At 37.9% G+C, this 26,026-nt stretch overlaps 1 protein-coding gene across 1 annotated transcript in view; it reads right to left on the bottom strand.

Annotated features, from left to right (window-relative positions):
* Positions 1-26,026, bottom strand: part of LOC104156005 (catenin alpha-3-like) — a gene marked incomplete at its 3' end in the record, with an annotated part of 42,197 nt that overhangs the window by 5,020 nt on the left and 11,151 nt on the right. The window contains exons 3-4 of the mRNA XM_009706975.1: positions 19,488-19,680; positions 8,207-8,373 (exon numbers count right to left, since the gene is read on the bottom strand). Of these exons, the coding sequence (XP_009705277.1) occupies positions 8,207-8,373; positions 19,488-19,680 (360 nt within the window). The remainder of the gene's footprint in view (positions 1-8,206; positions 8,374-19,487; positions 19,681-26,026) is intronic.

The following is a 26,026-nucleotide window of genomic DNA, read 5'->3' as shown; positions in this document are numbered from 1 at the left end:
TCACCAGGAGATATAGTTGAGAAAAAAATCAAAACCTCTATTAATTCAAATTATTGAACAAACATACGTATGAGAAAAGAGTTGCTCTCCCAATATTTTGCTGTAACAGAATAGGCAATGTGCCTCTTTGGAGAGGTTTGTGGAGAGTAGGTCACACAGCTTTTCCCATTCAGAAAATGTCAGATTATTTCACTCTCATTTTAAGAAGGTCTGAAGACATGCATTTTGATGATAAAGCAGACACTGTTTGTTTTACATGCATTTCCTCATTTCTGCCTCCCAAAGCAAGAGCAAGTTATAAAATAAATTTCTCTAGATAAGAATGATCTGTGCATGCTTGAGATACAAATAACTGTTGATCAGACAAGCCGTTCTACATTACATTGACTTCATTACTGTACTACCCATAAATAATCTGCCAAGAGAAACTGATTTTCCAAGGTTATTTTACCAACCTACAATCTGCCTTCCAAGATTGGTGCTCAATAGAAGGAAATTTCGGAGCATCAATTCCATATCATTCTCTTATAAGCACTGCACTTCAGTGTTAAGTAAGTGCTGCTGTAGAAGCAACACACATTAATAACTACTCAGAAGGAAACAATTAAGCAATGTTCTTTTTTGCCTGATAGGTTCAATGAGAGTCTACTGCAAAGGAGTCCTAGTCACTAATTGGAGTACACAGGCACTTACATAGTACAAATAATAAATTAAAATAGGTGTCTGCTTTTCTAATATCCCATCTTCTAACTTTGCCAAAATAATTTTCAAACTTCATCACCAGACACAATACAGATTTCTCAAACTCAGTTGTACTTCTGGCAACTTCATGTGTTCTGTGTTAACCCCTATGCTACAAACCACCTCTGTATCACAGATCTCCCCAAGCTTTATACTTAAAACTTAGTTCATTTGGAATTTATCTCACAACTTCACAATTATTTATTTTGTGTAACTGACAGGTTGCTGCTTATATTCTCTCCCATCATCTCAGGGATACAAAGAGATACCACTGTTGTCTAAGGCAGCTTTTCCCAGCTTCAGGAATCTTTTCCTCAACTCTTATCCCTAATTCATAATAAAAAAAAGTTCATATCTGCTCTTCTCAGGTCCGTCTACCCACCCCTACATGCACAGTTTTCAAAAGATGTCAAAACTCACTCCCTCCCAGGCAAGAGTTTTAAGAGGGCAACCTATTCTCTCCTGTTGCTTCCCCCCACCCCAGAGCACAGTAGATCGACATGATTTTCCTTTGCTTTTGTGACCCACGACTATTAAAAAGGCAGTGGCTGAGCAGTAGGGAGGAAGGCTGCATATTTATCTGCCCTGCCACCACTAAGGGTGAGGATCTGCTCCTACTGTATTCTAAATCACGCAGACTCTCTGGAAGAAATGGAAAATATCATCTCTCAAATCTACCAAGCAGGCTTTGCTCACGGAGACCCTTCTAGGATACTGGGTAGGACAGGAAACAGTGAAAGACAGCACACAAGGTGTAGCAGAATCAAAATTAGGAAATTCCTGAGAAGCAGAAATTCCTGAGGGAGCTGACCCACACCTAAGTCTTAGATGTGACAGCAAAGAAAAGTTTTCAATGCACATAAAGGTGACACTGAAGAGTCTATTGCAGACACAAATCTGCTGAGACATACTGAACTAGAAGTAAGACTGAAGGGAAGGCTCTACACTGCAAAGAAGCAAGGATTGGATTTCCTTTCAAACCTTTTCATTTAAGTGTGGTTTTAACCCAGCAAGTGTGTTCTTCTCTTAGAAATACTGCCACTATATTCCATGTGGTTTTCTTGTGCTCTGGTAAAACAGGTTTGGGAGCTTTCAGGCTTGCTCACTTCAAAGAAATTCTGTAACAGCAGTACCTGAAGCTGGCCAGTTAGGGTCCCTTCAAAGCCATGTGTCCAGCTGGTAAGAAAAGGATAATGCTCTTCTCAGTGATTCCTATGCTAAGACCAAAACCGATATTACATAATCAGAAGTGCCGTCACTGGGGAGCCCATTCCTTAGCAACAGTTAGAAGAGAGTCATTAAGAACATGGCTGTTTCAAGGGAAGCCCTAGGGGTTGTAAAGCCACAAGTCATTGGGGAGTTACAAAGCAGCAGTCAAGAGGCCGCTATACCAAGAACAGAAGCAGATCCAGGTTCCTATTGCGCTCAAAAGGATGTTCACTTTGAAAAGCTCAACTCTTAGAAGTAATTCTTTAGGACTTGCTTTTCCTCTGTCATTTATTGCACATTACAGACTGTCACAGAAGTTGCAGAGTGCAATGATAAACACTGCATCCCACGTACCATATACTGACCTCAGATTGGTAGCAAGAACTTCTGCTGGTTGTTGAGAAAAATAAATATAAGTATGAACCAAAGGAGAAGCCAAATCCTCACCCAAAGACTCCTGTCATCTTCTTAACACGCCTTATTTTCAGAGATTTCTCTTGCCATGGGAGTGACCCATGCCCACCAAAGGGAAGGTGGGAAGAAGGTAGAACTTAATCTGGCTACTGCTACAAAAGACAATTAAAAACGTTTCTATAAACACATTAGCAACAAAAGAAGGGCTAAGGAGAATCTCCATCCTTTAGTGGATGCAGGAGGAAACATAGTGACAAAGGATGAGGAAAAGGATGAGGCCTTGTCTCAGTCTTTAATAGTAAGACCAGCTGTTCTCTGGGTAGCCAGCCCCCTGAGCTGGAAAACAGGAACAGGGAGCAGAATGAAGCCCCCATAATGCAAGGGGAAATGGTCAGTGACCTGCTACAGCACTCGGACACACACAAGTCTGTGGGGCTGGATGGGATCCACCCAAGGGTACTGAGGGAGCTGGTGGAAGTGCTCACGAGGGGGTGAAAGTCCCCCCAAAGCCACTTTCCATCATTTATCAGCAGTCCTCGCTAAGCGGGGAGGTCCCAGATGACTGGAGGTTAGCAGATGTGACGTCCATCTACAACAAAGTCCAGAAGGAGGATCCAGGGAACTACAGGCCTATCAGTCTGATCTCGGTGCCAGAGAAGGTGATGGAGCTGATCATCCTGAGTGTCATCACACAGCACATACAGGATGACCCAGTGATCACGCCCAGTCAGCATGGGTTTACGGAAGGCAGGTCCTGTTTGACTAACCTGATCTCCTTCTCTGACCAGGTGACCTGCTTAGTGGATGGGGCAAAGGTGTGGATATTTACCTAGACTTTAATAAAGCCTTTGACCCTGTTTCCCACAGCATACTCCTGGAGAAACTGGCTGCCCATGGCTTGGATGGGTGTGCTCTTTGCTGGGTAAAAAACTGGCTGGATGGCTGGGCCCAAAGAGTGGTGGTGAAGGGAGTTAAATCCAGTTGGTGGCCAGTTCAAGTGGTGTTCCCCAGGGCTGAGTATTGGGGCCAGTTCTCTTTAATATCTTTATCAGTGATCTGGACAAGGGGATTGAGTGCACCCTCGGCCAGTTTGCAGATGACATCAAGTTGGGTGGGAGTGTTGGTCTGCTGGAAGTCTGTTGGAAGGCTCTACAGAGGGATCTGGACAGGCTGGGTTGATGGGCTGAGGACAATTGTACGAGGTTCAATAAGGCTCAGTGCCAGGTCTTGCACTTACAGTTGGACTTGATGACCTTAAAGGTCTTTTTCAACCTAAATGATTTCATGATTCTTATCATTTTCAGTCTCACAACCTGGCCCTGTACCCCCAGGGTAGCCTACATATTTTTTTCCATTTTTTAATGTTTTACTGCACAATACCACAATACAAAAATAGTCAGGAAGTAATGCAGGGAGCAAGTCAAATCCTAGTTTAAGCAGAGTTATGCAAGCTGAACCAAATACCTAAGCCTGAAGCATAGGTAAGCCTGAAATGACTTACCTCTCTTCTTTTATGTAACCATACTGTTTTTCTCCTGCTCAAAACATTTTTAATGTTGATAAATACTCTGCAGGGAAGGAAGGAACAGACAGCACTATGCCCACAGGGCCCAAGTTCACAAGTTGCTTCTTATCTGTAGCCACTCTCATTTTTTTTCCTGGCAAGAGTTTTACATAACTCCAAGCAAGCATTTTATAAAGATCATGCTGTCTGAGGCGTTCATGAAAAATACGAAGACTTAAACAGTAAATCTACAAGCATGACAAGAAGGGAAAAAAGGCAGATAAAACATGTTGGCTCAGCATGATCTGAAATAGATTAGAGAAAGACAGACTGCCAATGCATTTTGAATTAAAGTCTCAGAACTTGTTACCTTCTTGCTGTTCTCTTCTGATCAATAAATTCAAGCAATTCCATTAGTCTGTTAATTCACTTAAATAATATCGAGCATTACTAACCATAATGAATGAGGCTGGTAATACAGCTCTGAATCAAAGAGTGCAATACATGAGATAGCCCTTTGTCTGATGACATTTTTCACAACTCGATTTTTTTATTAGAGACTTCAAACTCTGAAATAAGTATGGAAACTCAGATACAAACAGCTATTTATTTAAACTCTTCCTTGTTTAAAAAAATTTAAGTTGTTTAAAGAAGCAAAACCTTTCTTATCAGTGTGATGTACTTTATTTTCTCAGTCAACTCTAAAAAGAGTTTGCTGTCTGTACTGCACCATCATACTATTATAAGGCTGTAAAATCCACAAATGGCTAGAAGTGTACTGTGCCAGAATACAATCAGTCACTGGTTTCTAATAAGCATTATTTGACACACACTTTGCTGGGTGAAGATTCTACAGAATCCATAAATCAACCAAAATTGTCTCCATTTTATGAGTGAAATTTCAAAAAAGCTAATCTCATGTTCACAAAGGTATCTTTTTGGACATTTGGAGTGAAATTCCTGTCAGGTTTACCAAATTCCTCTAAATAGACTGACTTGTTATTTCTAGTTTAAAAAGTGTATTTCAATATTTTTGTGACAAAAATATTCGGTATTTTCAACATTATACTCCGTTTTATATAAAGATTTTACTACACAGAAGTCAAAACCAGTCCAAAGTCTAAGTAAAACGTGCAGAAGACAATACTTTTATAGACTGCATAAACTGGAAGGAGGTAGCTGAGGTTCATCTTTTTTCCTAGATACTTAGAATGGTAGATGTCACAGGTAACACTAGACGAGGCTTTATATGACAGCTAGTCACATTGTCATTGTTTCCTTTCTATTTTTATTCACAGATTACAGAGGAAATTAAAGTTTAATGATCCAGACTGCATTCTGTCAGTAGGAGTAATATGGTTTCAAATGTTTTGAATGTCAGTGTTGGAACTAACCAGCTTTACTGAGGGAGCAAGACTAAAAACTTTCAGCACTCTGATAAATGGGTTTGAAAAAATATTAGATACATAAATAGATAATTCCCCATTAAATACTTCCATATTGAATAAGATCTGATTAATACTCTATAGAGTTCTTTGATGATGCTGGACCACTTTCTTTCATTTTATACATACAAACAAAAAAACTAACATCTACGTTAGAATTTTAATTTCATTTATTCTACTATTACTTTTTTTTTCATTTTTAAAATTAATTTTGGCTTAGTCCTTTAAATTTCTTCATTTTATTTATGACAATTATAGAGCTCAGAGTTATGGAAATAAAGGGCAATGAAATTTCTGATCTCTTAAATGATTAATAACAGCTGTAACATCTATGTCTTTGTGAAGATGACGACAATATGGTAGAAGTATTAAAATTTCAGAACAAGTTCAAAGGAAAACTGCTAATGACTTTTAAAGAGACCTGATTTTCAAGTCATATGAACATGCAAACACTGAGAATATTAAAGCTGGTACAGCAAAGACAAGGTCTACTTTCTACACTGCAGCCACTGTGTGAATACAATGTCTTTTTGTTACAGTAAGTCCATGTTGAAGAAAAACTGAATTCCTAAGGGACTTTTAAAGTATAATAACTAAAGTTAAGAACTTTGAAAAGAGCAAAGTTGAGACTCATTAAAATATTAAATTGCATTTAAATCTGGTTCAGTTAGGCATGACCAAAAGTTGTTATAAATTGAAGGATGTGCAGTAGCATATGTTGAAATTACCCTAAGTCAATTTCCTAATTAGACGTCAACATAAAAAGACACTATTACAGCTAATACCACTGTTGGCGAGTTTAACAGCCAGGGTAGAGACTAAATAAATACAGAGAAAGTACCATCTTCCTCTAAGGACTAGGGTGAGTCTTTTTACATAGGCATTTTGGAGAGTGTTATGCCAGACTGATTTATTCTACGAGTTAATTGAAGAATTCAGATCTCACTCCTATTAAGAGAACTAAATTAAAGTATGGAAGAAGAAGAAAACTTAATTGCACTCTTTGCAGTGTTGGAGTTCTTCCCTGAATGATACTTTGCATTTTTTATGATTTTTAGTTATTGTTTCTTTTAATTTTCAAATGGAAATCATGAAGCTAATTATATGGTTGTTTAGAAATACTGAAATTCTAGGAAAGAAAACTACTCAATTTTAGTTCTTTCATGTAAAACATACTGAAAACATTTTACAAGGGTGCATCTAGGATTATGAGGATATGTATGTAAAAATGTAATACGCTACCAATGAAAAATATCAAAGAAGCATAGAATGGTTTGGTTGGAAGGGATCTTAAAAGATGATCTAGTTCCAACCCCGCTGCCATGGGCAAGGACACCTTCCACCAGACCAGGTGGCTCAAAGCCCCATCCAACCTGGCCTTGAACACTTCCAGGTATAGGGCAGCCACAACTTCTCTGGGCAACCTGTTCCATATCATAATTTAAGAAAATTTTCCACAAACAGCACAAAAGACATAGGCCACTCCTCTTACAGCTGACAAATTTCATACATATATATCACAACGTAGAAGCTTCTGCAAGCCTGTACTACATCTCCAACAACTGTCAAATTTGGATGTTTCAAACAGCATTGAAACCCAGACAACATTGTTTTATTATGAAATACTGTTCCTACTCTGATTGGGAGCTAAATTTTCATTCCTCTGTCCTCATCAAACTGAACTTGCTTCAAAATGGTTGCCTTTAAGTCAGTGGGTCCTCTCATGGTATCAGGCATTATTAGAGGTGGCAATGATTATTCACCTCTGCCTTGAAATATTAAAAAGTCAATAGGACTTTGAACATTTATCAGTCTGCCACACATTACTGAAGATGTTAGGGGGAAAAAAAAAAAAAGGAAACAACACTAGAACAATTCCTTGCTCTTCCCAGCAAAGACACACACCAGACTGAATGGAGTAAGCAGCCAGAGAAGAAACTCAGGAAACACATTTTTGTGGTCAGACACATGATGCTGGTAAGATTAAAATCACACTGCTCAAAAAAAGGAAGGAAGCCTGCTCACATGAGACACTATGGCTGACATTAAAGGAACTCGAATTTATGTAGACAGGAAAGTGTTTTGATGTTGAACAACAGAAGTGTGGACGTTTTGCCCAATTCAGCAATGGTGGCACAACCACTGGTTAGTTCTATATGGGAATAAAGAATGAAGCTATCCCTTCTGCATAGAGCAAGGTGGAAAAAAAATGATCCAAAACATTGCACTATTGTGATATGCACTTCTGAAACACATTATTCCCTTGAGGAAAAAATTAAAGTGCCTTTTAGAGAATATTTTCTACTGCACAATTTTTAAAGTTGTGCCAACATTAGGACTTTCTAGTCTTCTATCTGCAGTGTATGAATACATAGCTGGAGCAGGGGAGTTGCCAGAGGCCTGCCTCACAAATCTTCTCTCCTTTTAGCTGATCTCTCACACACTGACTTGAATACAGAAAAAGACCCTTATCTACTCAGTTCTTTCCCTCCATAAACATCCATATAAAATTCCACCTTTAAGATTCTCTACAAATAAATTATTCCCTACTACTGCCACAAACATCAAGAAAGTTTCATGCATAGAAAGCTATGCAAGTACAAAAATTCAAGTAAGCAAATAGGAAATAAGAAATAAAAGGAAGTTAAAACCTAACTGTATGGATAACCATCTGCTTCCCCAGATCAAATATGTTGAGTTGGAAGTAGAAGACTTTTTTTTTTGGTATGTTCTAAAAATCTCATCTAGAATCTACACTTTTACCAACTGCCAAGGTGTTACGTGCACAAGATCTGCAATTCCCAAGTACAAGAAGAATTTTCAATGTAGAAAGAACCATCAGCAGACACTTCTCTGGCTAAAGGGAGTCTGAGTTAAGTCAAATTCTACTCACCACAGTTAAATGGTCCAGTAAGTATGCCACATCAACCATGTCCGCCAGAATCAGAAGCCTTGTGACAGCTGTAAGCAGAGATCGTGCTGCTTGGACAACAGCCTGCCTCTTAGGCAGATAGCAGGGATCACTGGTAAATGCCTCTGCTGATACCTTTAAGGCTTGACCTGCAAAATTAAGACATAGATTCCCTTAGGCTATATTACAATACTCAGGAAGAAAAAAAAAAATAATTAAAACTCCATCGGTTATGTGGCAAGTCACAAGTATTGCCAATAAATTCGGCATCTCTTTGTTGCCCTAATGTCTTGAAACGAAGGTCAGTTATTACCAATCATGCAGAACGTTCCACGTTTTGAATGATGTTCCCTTTCTGTTCTTCTGACTCATTTAATTCTGAAATAACTCCCTTTGCAATCACATTATTACTCTTAACTGTACACAACAAGGCCAGGGGCGTTACGTTAAACTTTTCTATTCATTGCTTTTTATATTACTATGTACTTTGCTGTCCTTGCCATTAAATTATTCCTGGTCACAGAAGGGAATCAAATATTGTTCTTCTCATTATAAATATAAGTTAAAGGAATGAAAATCTCATACACTCAAGCATCTGACTGTGACGCAAAATATGTGAAATCTATGCAATGGAGCTAGTAACTGTGCCAGTAGACAACAATATACTGCTATCCAACATGAAGTTTTGCAAATGAAATTTAGTAAGAACAATGACAAGCACCCCAGTTTACTTTCAGCAGTCTGTCATCTAGACTGAGAAAAAAAAAGTCATTACACTCATTTCTAAAAGCATTTCAAAGTCTAATATCACCTAAAGAGCTTTGCTAGTCATGGCACAACCTTGGGAGAACTCACTCTACACAGAACAGCAGTGGAAAACTCTTGTCACACAAGCACAAACTGCTAAAATAAACATTTGACCCATTAAACATTCCATATCAGCTTGGAAACCAAAGATGGATCAAAAGTCACAAAAATGAAGTTTCAGCTGTGCTAAAAATAGGAAACATCATTAGTAAACGTAGGTAATTAAAAGACTACATATTCATGAAGCCAGCCCTTTGTTGACAACTGCTTTATGCATGTCCTGGATTTTAGATGCAACAGTAAAAAAAAATATGATGTTTAAAAGATTTGATATTGCTCCAGAGTTAAATCCTCTGTTTATTATGCAATATTCTTTCTACCTATATCTAAATAACCTACGTCTTGGCATAAGAATAGGGTACATTTCTCCAAGCAGTCATTTGTAATCACAGAGGTTTTCTACATAGAAAGAGAGTGCAGGAACACGTAATTTTTGTTCCATTTTGTTCTACAAATTCTGACCAAAAGTAAGGAGAGAATATTGCCTGCTGAAATAAAATTCACAGTACTCTTAGCACTATATAGCTTCACTCAAGGGCAAGAAGTCTGGACAGGCCTCATGCAGGAACGCTATTGGCGTGTCTACTTCAGAGTATCTGGCAGTAAAGTCAAAGCTAAAGTCACGCAAGGAGTTTTGCTACCTGAACCAAGCATGTGTTTTTACAAGCTTTGAAGTCTTCAAATAAAAAACTAGGCAACAAGGTTTGTGTAAAATACATACAATCAGTAACGAATACATATTCGTAGAAATACATACAAACATAAGGGATCTCCTGTAATTGCATAGATAAAGACACTTATGTTCTCCCTTAATCCGAATTGAATGAGCACTATTCAAGTGCACCAGAGTTTTTGCCAGACTGGTTCTATATGTGACTTCATTTCTCAAGATTCAGAGGAAAACCAAGTTTTACTGCTCTTACTAGAAACTGCATTTGAGAAAAATATTGAGCAAAGGCCACAGAAATAAACCTACCAATTACTATGGAGTCCCCATACCAGCCCCTGAGATAGTACTGGCCTCATTCTCAGAACACTGAATACTCCCAACATGCCGAAACTCAACAGTTTTCCAGGAACACCCATCTTTAATAGTGCTCTCTGGTTTTCTCTTGAATTTGTTAAAGTCTTTATGCAAATCATCTATCTTAAGTACGTGCTTAGCAAACTCCACAAATAAATAAAAATCATACTAAGTCGAGGTCTGGTTCTAGCACCTGCTACATCACAAAACACTGAAAGAAAAAAATCGCAATTTCTTGTACTCAGGACAACAAATTAGAACATTTCTCTAATAGTTGGTGAGATAATAATGCACCATAACTAAGCACATCACAACAAATAAAACTACAGGAAATAAAAATCAAATATTAATCAGAATGACCAATTTTTAAGGCTTTTTATTTCCTCATCTGCAACAGACAGAAACACCTTTCTGGTTGAGTACTGTTTTCAGTGACAGAAGTTCCAAAGCACTGATTTGAGCCCAGCAATATTGGGGAGGGGGAAGTAAATGCAGAGAGTAAATCCTGCTTACACGCATACATATCTTTACATGTGTTTTTGAAGGTGACTACCACAAATGTTGATAAATTAATAGCAATTTGGAAAGTTTTAATAGGAATTTAAGATACTAACTCTGGAAATGCATCACAGCTTAATAAGGACATGGGAAATACAGTGCATACACACTATCATAAAACTGAAATCCTTGCCTTTTCATTTCTCTTATGACTTCAAATAAAAAGAAAACTTTCCAAATTTCTGAGAACAAGCAAAGTCAATGAATAGCAAAACCTGGCTCCATTTTATTTCCATAGTATATAATTACCATCTGTTGCCCTACCAATTATTGGTTTTGAATATCTTCAATTTGACATGTTACCTTTCAGGCTGTAAAAGTACAAGTTAACATCACGTGGTTTTTAGGTGTTTGGAATGTGTACACTGTAGTATTAATTCAGACCATTATAACTATCAGATTCTTAAAAGTATTTGCACAAAAACATGGAGCAGACACACGCAATGTCTTACGAAGACAAGAAAGCATGAGACAATGGAAAATTCTCCTGCAATTAAGATGTATGAATGTAGAGCCATCCACCTTGGTCCCTCAGGATTCATTTTAACAAATACTGACTAAAGCATCAGGGAGATGCTGTTTCCCACAACAATCAAATTAACATCGTCACTGTTTGACTGAACACCAGGTAACTTTTGAACTTCCTGACCAACTTCAATAAAATTTTTACACAGAGGAAGATATTCAAAGTTAGCTAACTACTTTTCCATGAAAACAGGAAATCAGGAAAGAGACCAAGTTAAAGCCCTCACCTCTGGCAAGCTGGAGCTGGCAGTAAAAGCTCACCTACTACTAAGCTTCAAAGAATCTACAAAAGTGTTGAGAAGTAAATTTGAAGGAAGACAGGCTCTCCTTGTTCCACTATTTGGACTGACTTTTTTTTTTTGACAGAGAACACCTGAAGTGTTTATAAGGAGAGGAAGAAAAGAGCACGCAGTATTCTACTACCAGTTACTTATTAGCATTTACTTACTAGGTAAGCAAACACACCAGATTCACTACTATTTTTGCAGTATCTTGTACCATTTGAGCAAAGGCAAAGCAGCTATTATCTCACTTTAACTCAGCACTTTAAGCCAGATTTTCAAATAGGTTTGTAGCCCAAGAGAAATGTGGTCTCAACCTCACGCAGTCCCCAGGATAAAAGTATAAGCAGCAAGTCAGCTTGGTGACCTTCGGGGAACTTCAAACTTTTTAGGCACAAAATCTGCTGCAGTTCAGAAGAACTTCTGTTGAAAACTAGTTAAGTCTCAAGAAACTAAAAAGAGAATTAATGAAGGAAAGGCAATAAGCAAAGAAAATAGAACTGGTTACTTTGAGAGGAAAATTTTAGAGTGAGAGAATCAATCAACCAGAAGACAACTCTCTGGAATCCTCAGTCCTGTGGTTCAGCTATCTGTGATCCAAGGCCTAGTTTGGTGTAGTACAACTGTGTGACCTTAGCTGAGAAAATTTTTGGTAAGGTGCAAGAAAGTATGTCAGCTAACATCACACAAAATAAGTAAAAACACAGACAGAAGTGGAGTTATAGAGATAGTAGTAATTAGCAGTCAAAGAATCCAAGAGGAAAAGATACTGACATGAAAAGTTATAAACCTTAGGCAAAAAGGCCCAGGAACTTGCAAGATAACAACTCTGCAAAACAGCCACAGTTCCAAAGGAGCAACAGAGGCCAACATTTTCCCACACGACTGACAACTGTTTGGCCAGCGTTACTGGGGGTAATATACACATTAAGACTTTGCTCAGTTACTCATTAATCTTAGCTACATACTGTATGCATTAGCCAATAACCAACTACTTTTTATTTTTTAAGTTCTGTATATTCTGCTAGTAGAGTCTCTTTGTGCACAGTAGAAGTGGAGCAAACAAAACTGTGATGGAAAGCAGAGCTACAGATTCGAAAGCAACTGGTTGGTTAGGAAGGAGTGAAAGTACTCAGCTGTGAGAAGCCCAGACAGGAGTGAACGGTGAGCCTATGAGTTAGTAACTGAATGGATCAGGAGAGAAGTGAGAGATAGCTTAGCTGAGGATAGGAGACAGTGCGATGACCAGGAATATTTAATAAACGTTGGGAACAAAAAAGATAATCTTCTGACAGCACAGCAGCTCCTCAGAAATCTCGAATATAATGTTTTCCTCTACCCATAAACACAAGGCTGAGCTGCATGTTCACAAGCCCCACATATGATTATTTATAGAATCATAGAATGGTTTGGGTAGGAAGGGACCTTAAAGATCATTTAGCTCCAACCTCCCTGCCATAGGCAGGGACACATTATTTGCCCAGGTCTCTGCTATTGTGCCTTCCAGAAAAGAATGGCTGTATGGATTTGGGTGTCCTTCAAGCACCTGAGACACTTCAAAACCTCGAACAGTCCTAAAATCTGAAAATAGTACCATTTCAACACTGGTATCTTCTGGGTACTTGAGCCAAAGATGATTAAGGGACTAGAGCACCTCTCACATGAGGAAAGGCTGAGAGAGTTGGGACTGTTCAGAAGAGAAAGCTCAGAGGGATCTTATCAGTATATGTAAATACCTGAAGGGAGGGTGCAAAGAAGATGGAGCCAGACTGTTCTCAGTGGTGTCTTCTGACAGGGCAAGAAGCAATGGGCACAAACGGAAACACAGGAGGTTCTGTCTAAACACCAGAAAACATCTTTTCGCTGTGAGAGTGACTTAGCAGTGGCAGAGGCTGACCAGAAGGTTGTGGAGTCTCCATCCTTGAAGATATTCAAAAGCGGACTGGACATGGTCCTGGGCAGACTGCTGGCCCTGCCTGAGCCAGGGGATTGGACCAGATGACCTCCAGAAGTCCCTTCCAACCTCAACCATTCTGTGATTCTGTGAGTGAGTGTGCAAGCAAAGACAAACCAGAAGGGTCTGAATATGACCAAGCCCTTAGAAATGAGTTGGACATAAGCTGAGACAGCCAAACCAGATAAAATCATGACCCTAAAACAGAGGTATCAGGTGCAGCCTAGGCAGACAGGAGCTATGAGTACAAGCAGCAGAAAATGACAGCTCCAACAACAACATGATGTTAGAACTTCCTTAAAATGCAGTAGACAGCATGACAGTTCAATGCAGTTTCATCCATTTTATTATAATTCCCATCAAGTGGATATTCTTCCACAGTTATGTTTGTCACAAACAATGAAATGTGAAAGCCAGTGCCCTTTTAGTGGCACAAATAGGAAAGCAGAAAGATAGGAATATTCATAGTATTTCAGTTATTTTAGACATTCAAATGAGAAGCAATTCAAAGAACCAAAGTCAGGATATATCATAACTACATAATAATTGGAAGGTAGGTAATTCCAAGACACTGTTCAGTACCCACAGATAGATGACTCCCAAAGTAAATGGTGTCAGCACTATTAGCTGATCAGCTACTGACGGCTACTGCTACTGTCAAATGACCACTGTTTATGCACATGCCTACAAAAATCTATGCTTGGGCATAAGGAAACGTAAAAACACAGTTCAGCCACAGATATTTTTTTTAAAAGTTCAAGGATTCATCCACTTTATCCAGCACCAAAAATATCCAAAAACTCCCATGAAAATTCCTTTAAAAACAAGTCAACTGTAAGCCTGTTCACAAATAGCTGACAAAAGGTACACACTTCTGCTGGGCTGCTAGTAGGTGGCAGGCAATCTGTCTATATAGATATTTGCAGTAATACCACTAACTGCAGTCAGTGAGCACCCCCCTGAGACAATGCTCAACACCACACTGACAACAGCTAAAAGTTCTTTATTGTTTTAGGCAATACTATCAGAATCATACTTTCTTCTTTTATTTCTTTGAATAGATTTTCTTTCTCCTACTAAATCCTACCTAAGCACCACATTTCTTTCTCTTCCATTTGTTTTTGCATCTGGTTTTCTCCTCTTGTTTTCATTTCTAACTGCAACAGTGCGAAATCCACATGGAATGCAGTGAATTTTGTGCCATTCTTGTGTCCGCCCACAAGGAGGTATTGTTGCCAAGAAAGTCCTGTTACCCATTCCTGTGAACTGCACCCTTAAAGAGGCTGGTGGATTTACAGTTCCAGAGAAACACAGTTGTCGAAGGGAGCCCATCGACTAAGGGTGGGAGGGATGTACCAGAGTCAGTAAAAAGAAAGGTTTTCAAACGTCCTAGTCTCAAATTTGAGAGGAGGGGGAGGAAAGAAAAAAAAATAAATATGGTTTACACCAGTAATAGATGACTTATAAACTCTGATTTACACCAATATTTGCAGCCTCAAGTTCCACACACATAAGCAGAATCAGTACCAGAGAAGGCTGGGAGTCAGTGTCACATCAGAGCACAAAACAACCTACCCTTTCTAAAAACAAGAGATTAAACAATACTAGTCACTAGTATAATCACCTGTTCTGCTCCCACAAATACCACCTCCATCTGCTACAGCAAATAAAGTATTCTGCTTCAGACAGACATCTGGAAGTGACACTACCAGTGTCAGGGCAAAGCAGACTGATACCTCCTGCATGTTCCTAATATTCAACACCACAATAACTCAGATTCTCACAATAGCTTTCCGTAGATGTTACAGGACATTTTTCTCCTGCCACACAGTCAGACACCCCACTCAGATACCACTGTATTCTGTTGCATTGCAATTATTTCACTGCTGCATACCAGGAAGTTCCACTTCCACATCTCATACAGTTCTTCCGAATGTGTAATTGGAGCCACCACACACCCCCTTCCTGACTTACACCCATCTCTGCATTCCCTCTTTCCCACTCAGGGACACCTGATCCAGTGATGGTGATGTCGGAAGCTCTTCTACAAGGGATCTGTTCTTGGTTTGATGAAAAGGGTGTACAGCACAGATTATTTTAAGCCACTTGAATATCTAAATTTTATCTCCCAGAATGAAAGTCCCTTAGATGCAGAGCATACACATGTACCTCAATGTAGGATGAGAAAGCTAAGCTTATTTTTAAGATTTGGGGAGAGGGGGACACAAATGAGAATATAGTATAATAAGTATAATACAAGGGATCACTGTTCCTTTCCTTTAGTAAAGATCCTTACAGTACACTCCCCATTTCTTGCCTATGAACAGTAGTTTCTTCCATGCCATCAAAGTCTTGCCTCCCCTGTTTAATGTCAAAAGACATTAAATATGGACATTTGAAATATCAAATTATTTTTTCTAATTTCCTTTTAAAGAGTAGCTGAAGGCTCAAAATATAACTCCAGCAAATAACTTTCTTTCAGTTCACTGTTAAGCGTGATGAAAGGCTTATCTAGGAACACACTTGAGCATGATAACAGCTAAACGCATGAAACATTGACATTGCAATAGATAGAAACAACGCAGACAACAACTGTTGTGTTTCTGGCCATATATAGTCAGTAAGCAATGGCAATAAATACCAAACATTTTAGCTATGCCTGTACAACTGTTTGAAAACTATAAGCAATCACACCTTGACGTAAATCCAAAAAATCATCCTTAGTGTAACGCTAGACTTTAATGCAAATTCCTAAGAGAACGTTTCCCCACACAAACCACATCACTGTTTTGTCTTAAGATTTATTAAATATCAGAATCAGGACATTAATTATAGTCTGATGTTTAGTGTCTGAAGCATTCATGGTTGAACAATGCTTCTTATTCCTTTGGATAGGGGTCAGTTACTTTACCATTAATTCACAGTACATTATGAGTCAAAGCAATTTTCTGAAATACATGAAAACTGGCAGTGAGAATTTTTCAGAATACTGGTATTTGGGTTTATTACACTATTTTAGAATAAAAATGTGAACATGAGTACCCTTTAACAAAGCTTCACCAACCTAGATCAACAGAAAAACATGGCAGTTCTTCAGTTACTAGGCTAGGAGATTTCTGGGTGAGGCACACAGTTCACCACCCACAGGCCTGCCTACTGACTCATTTAGTAGAGTTCCAGAAGAAGGTGAATCAAGATGTGGATAAAGATAGGCCTTAAAAAGTACTTTCTTGAGAGGAAACTCAAAGGAAAATGCAAAGGACCTCTGTATTAAAACGACCAGCTCCAAGACTGTAAGTCTTCAGTAGAACTTTGCAGATGTCAAAGGAAGTAGAAACTAGATTTATCCAGGGAACATGCCTGCCTTCCATTATAGCAACACCTTCTTTCAGATGTCACTAACAGAACTCAACTGAATTTGAGAGACCAAAATCTCATCTACTGACAGTGTTTGCCAAGACCAAACTGTAGTCCGCAAAACCATACCCATGTCCCCATTTCTGAAGACATTAGATGAGTCACCAGATAAGATAAATAGAAGATTTGTGATATATAATTAATCTCTACTGTTCACTTTTATCCTACTAATTTGTTCATATTATTATGAACAGGATTATCAGCAGCAGCTTGAAAAGTCTGTCACTCCTCTAAAAGGAATCCCTATTAATGAGGTCCAAAAGTAACAAAATACCATTTTCACACTGGCGACTGACATTCAAAAGAAATAAGCATTTAATTCTCATGTTAGAGTCTCCAACTCAACAAGCTCAGTGAGTGACACAAGCTAAAATGCAAGAAGAGAAGAGAAGAGAAAGTATTTATTCTTTCCAGATATTGGTGTACAACTCTGGAACTGATAGGCTGGTTCACATCTGACTGAAATTAACTAGAGCATTGTTTCAAAATTCCACCATACAGTAAATACAAGCTGTAGCCACATGCAAATATTCATAATTTATTTAAGAGCAAGTGAATAAAAATACCTGCCAGTCACCACAGAAAAATATGCCCATGGAAAATACTATATGCTATGACATGCATGGCAGGTGACTGCATGCAAGCCCAGTTTACGACCCACATCCTTTGAAAGAGCCTGAAGTAAACAACATGAGACATTTAACAGCAGCAGAATGTGACTTGAATAACAGGCAATAAAGTTAAATATGATGTGACATACCACAAATTAAAAATAATCCACAGCTTCAAAGGACTAAAAATATCTGCAAAAGTAACAAACTGCTATTCATTTTACAATTGTTCACCAACTACTTAAAATTAACTTGTGCAGTTGGAAAATCCTTGGAGGAAGATTGGCTGTGAACACTCAATTTGTCATTGCATAATGACAGGTGATAATGTGGACTTAACTTTCTTTTAAAATGTATGAGGTGTATATAATCTACTTTATTATTTATTTTTGTAGTTATCTCTGGTCTTGGCTGAGAATCAATAAATAAACTGAAAATGTGAAATATTTTTATTATCTATGTATAAAAATCAATATCAACTATGTATTTTATTCTTGTCTTGTGTTATTGGCCTGGAACAAATGGGCTAACATTTTAAGAGTACTCCAAAATGAATGATTTTTTAAAAAGCTTCAGCTGATCAGTGTGGCAGATAACAATTATATTTGCTGGTCATAATGCTTTTAATCACAAAGGACCTTAAGGTATCTTAAGGTTTGATATGCATATATCAAACTCTGAAATGTAGCCATCTCTGGATCCAGAGGAAGCCAACAGCTAGTAATCACTACCCTGAACAACAGTGGAGACTCAGAAACCACCCCAGCTGCACATGAAGACAAAATAAAAAACAAGCAAACAAAAAAATCCTGATTAAGTTGCAACTTTAGTAAGAGCAGGTTAACATAAAGACCTTATTTAAATGGCTAACACACAGTCCTTCAGGCACAAGTTGTCACATAGCATTAGAACATACACCACACTGCTCAATAGTGAAAAGGCAACTGAAGCCTGCTTTGCCCCTTGACAAAACCAAGCCTGGCTGCTAGTTCATTTGATAACATGGCCTAACAAGAACTTTATGGTACAGACCATTGCTCTTTGCTTATCTGCTCCCACTTGTTTGGGAGGACTTTCATCAGCCCCTCTTAATCTGATTCCAGGCGACCCTCAGGAACCACTTGTTTACAAAATTCACGGAGCACTGATGAAAGGGTATAATTCTCAAATGACCTGGCACTAAAAGCATTACTCTTCTGTTCCCTTTTTCCTCTGAAACCTTCTCCTGAATAAGTTTTCAAGGTTCATTTCTGCAGGAACACGTTTTGGATGTCTGTCATCCGGCTTATTACTATTTAAGGCTGGCCTTAATATTCACCCAATAGGCCCTGATTATCCATGGGGAGAGTAAAAATCAACAAAGCAAGAAAGAGTCTAAAAGAAAGTGGCTAATACAGCGTTCTCAGCAGATCATAAAACTTAGTCCTACTCTGGGAGTCTGAGTGGAAATGGGGAGATAGGTCACGAGGAAATGGAATATGGCAAAACTCACCAAAGATGAGCTGCTCTATCATGAGGGGATGACTCTTACAGTAGGTTCAAGAATCCATCTTCCTCCTACTGAAGTCTCAAAAGGTACCTCCAAATGGGACTACTGTACCTTCCCAAATTAAGTCCTCACTACTGCACAAAAGAGGGAAGATTTCTGGTTTTAAATTTAAAGGCTTTAATCCCAGATTCAGGTAAACAGTTCTTTTCAAGAGCAGCATTAAAGCATGCATTAACTTAAACCTGTGCTTAACAGCCACTAAAATTAACAAGGGGCATCCTGTCTTCATTGAAAAAAAAACAAACCAAACAAAAAACAACAACAATGAAACTTCCACTGATACGTGTTTTTACACAATGGGGTCCAGCTTGAATACTTTACCTCCTTAGAAGAAGAACATACAACTAGACAACTCAAAGTTCAGACATCTGCACATCAAAACATATTTCTCATGGATACCCTAGCTTCATTCCGATACCAGTGTTACATGATTAAACTAATTCCTTGTGGTGTCTAAATTACTTGTCCTATACTTACTCTCTTTCTGGACATCAGCGAGTGCTGCTTGAAGTTCCTCTTTAAACACAGTTGCTTCCTTGGCAATTTTTTCCCCCTTGTCTAACAGATTCCAAGTGGCTTCTTCCACTGAAGCTAGCAAGACACGAGCTCTTTTGGAACGGCCCTTTTTTTTACTGGAAGGATTCTGCGGACAGTTCACTAGTGTTGTAACCTACATTTAAAAGAAACAAAGAAGACAATAGTGGTTTAAGTTCTCTAAGAAGTCAATTTATATCATTCTCAAATTTAAAAAAAAAATCAAATTAATATAGTTGAGAATAAGCAATGAGATTCCCCCTGCCTTAGAGAGTGACAGGCAAGTTCAGCATACATACCGAGAATGGGCAAAACTATTGAGTCAAATCTGACAGATAATTTTACTTAATATGCCTCATCTTTGTATTCCAGAAATTTCACTCTCCTATTAACCCTGATGCAAACTCCTAACACTGCTTATTTTAAAATTTCCTCATGATAAAAAACGAATTACTAATGCTATGTAAGGAAGCTTCATCCAAGGCAGGAATTATAATCAGTGCTGAATCTTCCCATACGTCTGGCTTAAATCTCCCAAGTTATCTCAGAAACAAATACCCAAAATGAGTTATAGACACATTTCAAAATGCTTCCTTGTCTTACAAAGGAGGATCGCAGTGGTCAGAACTCAGCACCTCAGAATTCTCGGGGCGGGGAGGGGGGGTGCTCTCAACATTAAAATTGTGCATCATTTTACACAGAATGTATGTTTACTGCAACTTTGTCCAAATTACGTGTTTTAACAATGCAGTTCAACACCCATAAAGAACTTTTTATATAGCAACCCACTCCACATTCCTCATCATTTGAGCACAGTCTCCACAGTCCAACAGATGTTTCTAACAGACTACGCTACAAGACATTACTTACACTGTCACACTAAGGAAAGACTCCTGAAAGATTTTAAAAGAAAATCTTATATAGATACGTTAAAACGTACTTTATTTTCATTAAGTTCACTGACGCTTTTTAATTCTCCTTCTACTCTGTTCTCTGTGCCAGAACATGAAGAGTATAATATTAAGTACAGATCTAGACTTGGAGTTGTGAACACATTTTGCAAATATATAATTGCTTAATTTTATTAGATGGCATTGCAATCATCAACAATATTGTATAAGCAAAGCAAAAGCTGTGTATGAATTTCTCAGTCCAGCAGGCAACCACAGCTTGTGGTTTGAGCTGGTCTATGGAAAAGAGCTCCTTTCACAGGTATATAATAAGGAGTGTGCCACCTGTGCCCTAGCTCACCTTTAGACCTTGTTCATGAATTCACGCTCTTAAGTGCTTTTCAGGAACCAGTACTTTGAAAAGTAACTGACGAACATCCTTTGGGAAGCATTTCTATAAACACATCTTTGAAAAACAAAAGCTCTGACCCCTACATCATTCATGTGGAATTTTCACAGAAAAATGACCAGCCACTTGACCTAGACTGCTTTGATATGTCACAAGGGAGACAACAATGTAAATAACTCTGGCTCAGACTGTTAAAGAGGGCTTGGGTAGTTTTCTGACTGTGGCTCAAAGAAAGTAAAAGAAATTATTTATTGCGCATAAATCAGACAGATTGTAGAGAATGCCCTGGGAATAAGAATCTTAATATCTTTTATTTTTACAAACCCTCTACTGTTAGTTCTAGAGCATTTAATGCATTTATAATGATCATGTTTTTAATAGTGAGTTAAAGAGATTATACGCTGATACTTCCAACAAGAAAGGTATAAAACATTGTAAAAAAATCAGAAGCTACCCCAAAGACCTATCAAATAAAAGACATTTTTAAAGTGTCTTAACTATTTAATCACCATTCCCAGAAAATAATATATTCTATTTCTCAGATTTTTACTGTAGTCTCTTTTTTATGTAAAATACCATTGTATGTACTGGTCATTCATATGTTGAGGAGGAGGAAAGGAAACAAAACAAATTGAAAAGTATGAAAAATAATCATTCCTGCAGGTGAAAACTCTTGACTGCAAGACATTTCATCTTCAGCATCACTGTCAGGAAATACCAGAGGCAGCTTCTGATCTCAAATACAAGTCAAAATTTGATAGGCAGTTCTTGGCTCATGGGATTAAGGAATACAGAAAAAGTACTCTGAATTCTCTAACTCAGAATCCCAGTGAGGAATGCAAAAACTTTACGCAGACCCTACATAGAAAGAATGGAGCTACACAGTAGCTAATCTAGCATGCCCTTTTGATCCATTGCCAATACAGCTTACACTGTAGTGGTAGAATACAGAGTCAAAATGATACCATTAAAAGAAAAAAAAAAAAAAAACACCACACATTTCCCCATTAATCCTGCTCATGCCTGACTGCATTTCCCAGTTATTAGCACCTTCTTATTGCCATACACAGCAAGTCTCCCAGCATTCAATGGAAATCATTGTCTGGAGGTTTATTTTGTATCTCTAGTAGCAGCAACAGAGTTGTGCTAGAGGCACAAGGGGTTTTAAGTGTGATTTTCAAGCCCATATGCCATCACAGTTGCAAAGCTGAATCATGTTGCCATTGCCTTTTATTGCCATTATGTATGAGGCTGAAGCGGTGGGATTTTTTTTCTCATGGTTATCCCAAATACTAAATTCCTAAGGAACTCTGCAGCAGTTCTTCCAATGCTATATTCAATTGCTACCAGCCCTTACAGATGACCTTTTAATATTGCAGTAGTTAAGGAAACAATGTCTTGGTACCTTGAGTATCAAAAGATTTGGTTCACCTTTGGTATCAATATAAAAGTATTTTAAAACCTCAATCAAACAAAACATTCTTTTTTGTTTAAAATTTAGTTCAGTGTAACTGCAATCCCTAGACATTTGAAAAAACAAGTCATGAACTCAGTGACCTAATGACAACAGCAGACTCCCCTGCTCACTGTTTCAAATCCAGAGTATTGCCCATACAAATAAATACTGGTTAATCACTTTCAGTGCACATAAAGTAAACTCACCATACATAGAACTAAAACCAACAGTGTATGTTTTCTGTATGAGCAAGCTTTTGTAGGTGTGGATGACAGGTGAGAATAAATGCCTTTCAACTTGCCTATTTTTCATCAGTGATGCAAGGGACTAAAATACACGGATGTTTCCACATATTCTGTAAAATTTACCTATCTCTTGCAGCCATAAACTTCCCTTAGCTCGTATGTATGTATAAAATGCAAAGAGATGGAAGCAAGAGGTTTGGCAAGGAAAAGTTCTTACAAATGTTTGCTTATGTATACATACACACATCCCACACACATATATATCAACTCTGTGTGTGTATACATAAATATAGAGAGTGCTTTAGATGCAATATCCAAATTAGCGGCAAATTTACAGCTTATAAGACTTGTAATGACTGCAAAGGCAGTTATGAAGTGTTTCCTGCATGAATTAATGAAGCTACATGAATCTCATCAAGTCATATCTTTCAAAACTTTCACTTGTACATAAATTCAAAAGGAAAAAAGTCTTATAATAGCTTGCTACAGAAGCAAATTTATACCTAGCTGTAACTGTAATTATTACATAGTATAGCAAAGAGATGAAACAGGCTTCTGTCTCTGAGGATAAGACAAAACAAGAGGATATTTTCCATTACATTAATTGTTACATTTTGTGAGTAAACCTAGCACAAGCATGACAAATATTAGACATCAGCTATGCAAATGAAAATGCTTTATGATCTACCGATTGCTTCACACTAATTGCTCCATGACAGACTGCATCTCTGATAAAATCCCAGAATTAAGGAAAGATTGTTTGTCTGAGCACGCACCCAATTTACATCTAGGCAGCTGTCAGTTGAATTATGTCAATTTTGACAACTATCATTTTTAACGTGCCAGATGCATCGACAGAGAACTTTACCTAAAAGCCTTCCTTTCAAAATTAATGTCCTCAAAGTAGCTGGAATAAAATAAAATAAAGGCCACAGACAGAGGGAACTCCTTCTGGTGAGGTGGCAATTGGACAGGATTAAAGAAACTTTATTGCACTACATAGAAAACAGAGTGCAGCTAGTGGTACATCCCCATGAGAGTACAGTTTATAAGGTTGGTCACAGAATTACACTAATGCAGTTATGCCCTTCCAACATACGAGTTTCTATCTCTGCAGAGCCCTGCACAGCACTATTTGAACTTAGCACCCTGGGCCAGGCCACTGTTTGGGATGCAAAGAGGGAAATGCAGTGAGACTGCTGTCCCTGCAATCTTGCAAACATTGTAGTTTAGGGACATTGTTTTATTCCAAGGATGGAGAATTTGCCAAGTCAGAGAAGGTATTATACAAATAATGTGTCATTATTCTCACAGTTTCAAAGTGATCACCACTGTCAGTTGCAGATTGCAGGGAAGAGAGAGAATCTAGCAAAGTCATTTGCAAAGTTGCTCCCACATAAGCTGGTTTTGCCTTCATTTTCTCCCATATCGATGCTGTTAACCTAATGACCGCTCTAACACTTAGCATAACTGGCTAGGACAGACTTCAGAGAAGCTCAAACACTTCCACTACCTCTTTCCTACCACAGCATTACAAGACTATTAAATAAATAAATTAGAACATAAGTCTGGAAATAAAGTCAAACTGTGTTCAAAGGAGCAGATGGTTAAGTGAATCAGGCCAGAGCTTAATACTATTCATTTTTATCTGTGACTGGTCTGATTCTCTTTCATAGACCAGTTTTCATTTATTACCTCTCCAGCATCTCAATCATCCTTCACTGAGTATTAGTTTTAATCCCTGCTTTCACATTTTCAACATTTTTTCTGTCTCCTTCCCACTCAAAACGCAAGTTTACCTTCCACAGTTCTGTTATGAAACAAAGCCTTAAGGTTGAGCAGGGGGAAAGACAGCCAAAATTGCATTCTCTTTGAACCAAAGCATTTCTGGTTTTGACAGACTCAAGCTTTATAAAGATGCTTGAGAAGAGTTTTTTTTAAAAAAATAATAATAATTAGATGGTTTCTTTGTTTTGTTCTGGAACTGTCTTTCTCTGTTTTGTCAGGTTTCTTTGATCCTGTAAAACTCAGCCCAAAATTTACATTTCATCTCCTCTAAAATTACCCAGAGTGTTGCAGCAGAGTCTGACCTACTGGTATACAAAAGGTGGTTTTAAAATGCAGCCTATCAAGACATCTATTACTACTACTCTGAAACTAATTTTATAATCCATCCACATATGATGCTCCAGCTTGACGACTTCCCACAAACCACTGAACTGTTAACTGAGGTTTTATACACCATCAGTCACATCCAGGCAAAAATAAATAAAGGCAGACAAAATGAGTGACAGGCAGCTCAGTTAATAACAGCCTGAAATGAAGTAATGATAAAAAGAAAAGGTTACTTTCTGAAGAAAAGAATCTTCCAGAAGGGACAAATGAGTAAGGGAGGAAAAGAAGATCAAGTTAAAAATAAGAGAAGAAATTTTGAAGATGGTAATAAAAAATTAATAAAAGAAACTGGATGAGCTAGAGAGAGGCAAAAGTTTTGAATAGGGAAAATACAACTTATTTGTCAAATATAAACTTATTTCAATGACTTAACTGAATTTTAAAAGCAACTTTTCCTAGAACTGTTATAAAACATGATCAGCACCTCTTTGCTTTTCCTAGCTTTTAGAGCACATACAGCACTTTCCAACTTGAAAGTCCAAATAAACATAAGAACCATCACATCAAACGTACTCATTTTATTGTCCTTATCTTTCATCTCTGTATTCTTCTTCCCTCTAATCATTATGCGCTGCTGCTTTAATTATAATCTGACTGTTCCCCTGTATCTAGTCACCACCCTTTGGCAAGCCCAGGGAAACAGTATGCACAGGACTGGCTCCCAGGACAAAGAAGGAAAGAGGTCATCAGAGCAGTGTGTGTGAAAAAATGTGCATTTCTGCAATAACAAAATCTACTATATACCTGAGTGGCTGACTGCAGTCAAATGAAGCCCATGAGTTGTACGAGAAAAAATATTTTTTCCTTTTATATCTGTCCAAGTACAATAATAATTGTTTTGCTCTTAATTAAAACAATTTTATTTATTTTGTTAAAAAAATAGAAAAGTTGCAAATTGAAAAAAATTGAAATAATAGAAAACTTGGCAGATATGTCCTTGCCTTTTTTTTTTTTTAAATAAGCTGCTCACCCCTGATTGTTACATGTATATAAACAGAATAACAGCCAGAGTATAGTATTCAATCTGGCTTTGCTCTGTTTACCAACGGTCATCCTCCCAGTATCAGTTTTGTTTGTTGATTGAAAACATAACCTATTTAACAAAAAGTTATTTTCTTGTAAGCATAGCTCAAAGAGCTTGGAAAGATCTTAATCAACCAACCACTGAAACTACTTCATAGCCATTATACCTGAACCTCTTCACAACCTGAAAAAAAAATGAAAGTATTAGTAAGCTTTGAATGAAGTCACACCTTTCTGGACCTACACAAACCGCAGCCAGAGCAGTGACTGCCATGTAAACATAC

This window comes from Cariama cristata, unplaced genomic scaffold (genome assembly GCF_000690535.1).
Source record: "Cariama cristata isolate BGI_N322 unplaced genomic scaffold, ASM69053v1 scaffold7049, whole genome shotgun sequence".
Taxonomy (NCBI): domain Eukaryota; kingdom Metazoa; phylum Chordata; class Aves; order Cariamiformes; family Cariamidae; genus Cariama; species Cariama cristata.
Note: the sequence above shows the minus strand (reverse complement) of the source record. Positions and strands in the feature narration are given on the sequence as shown.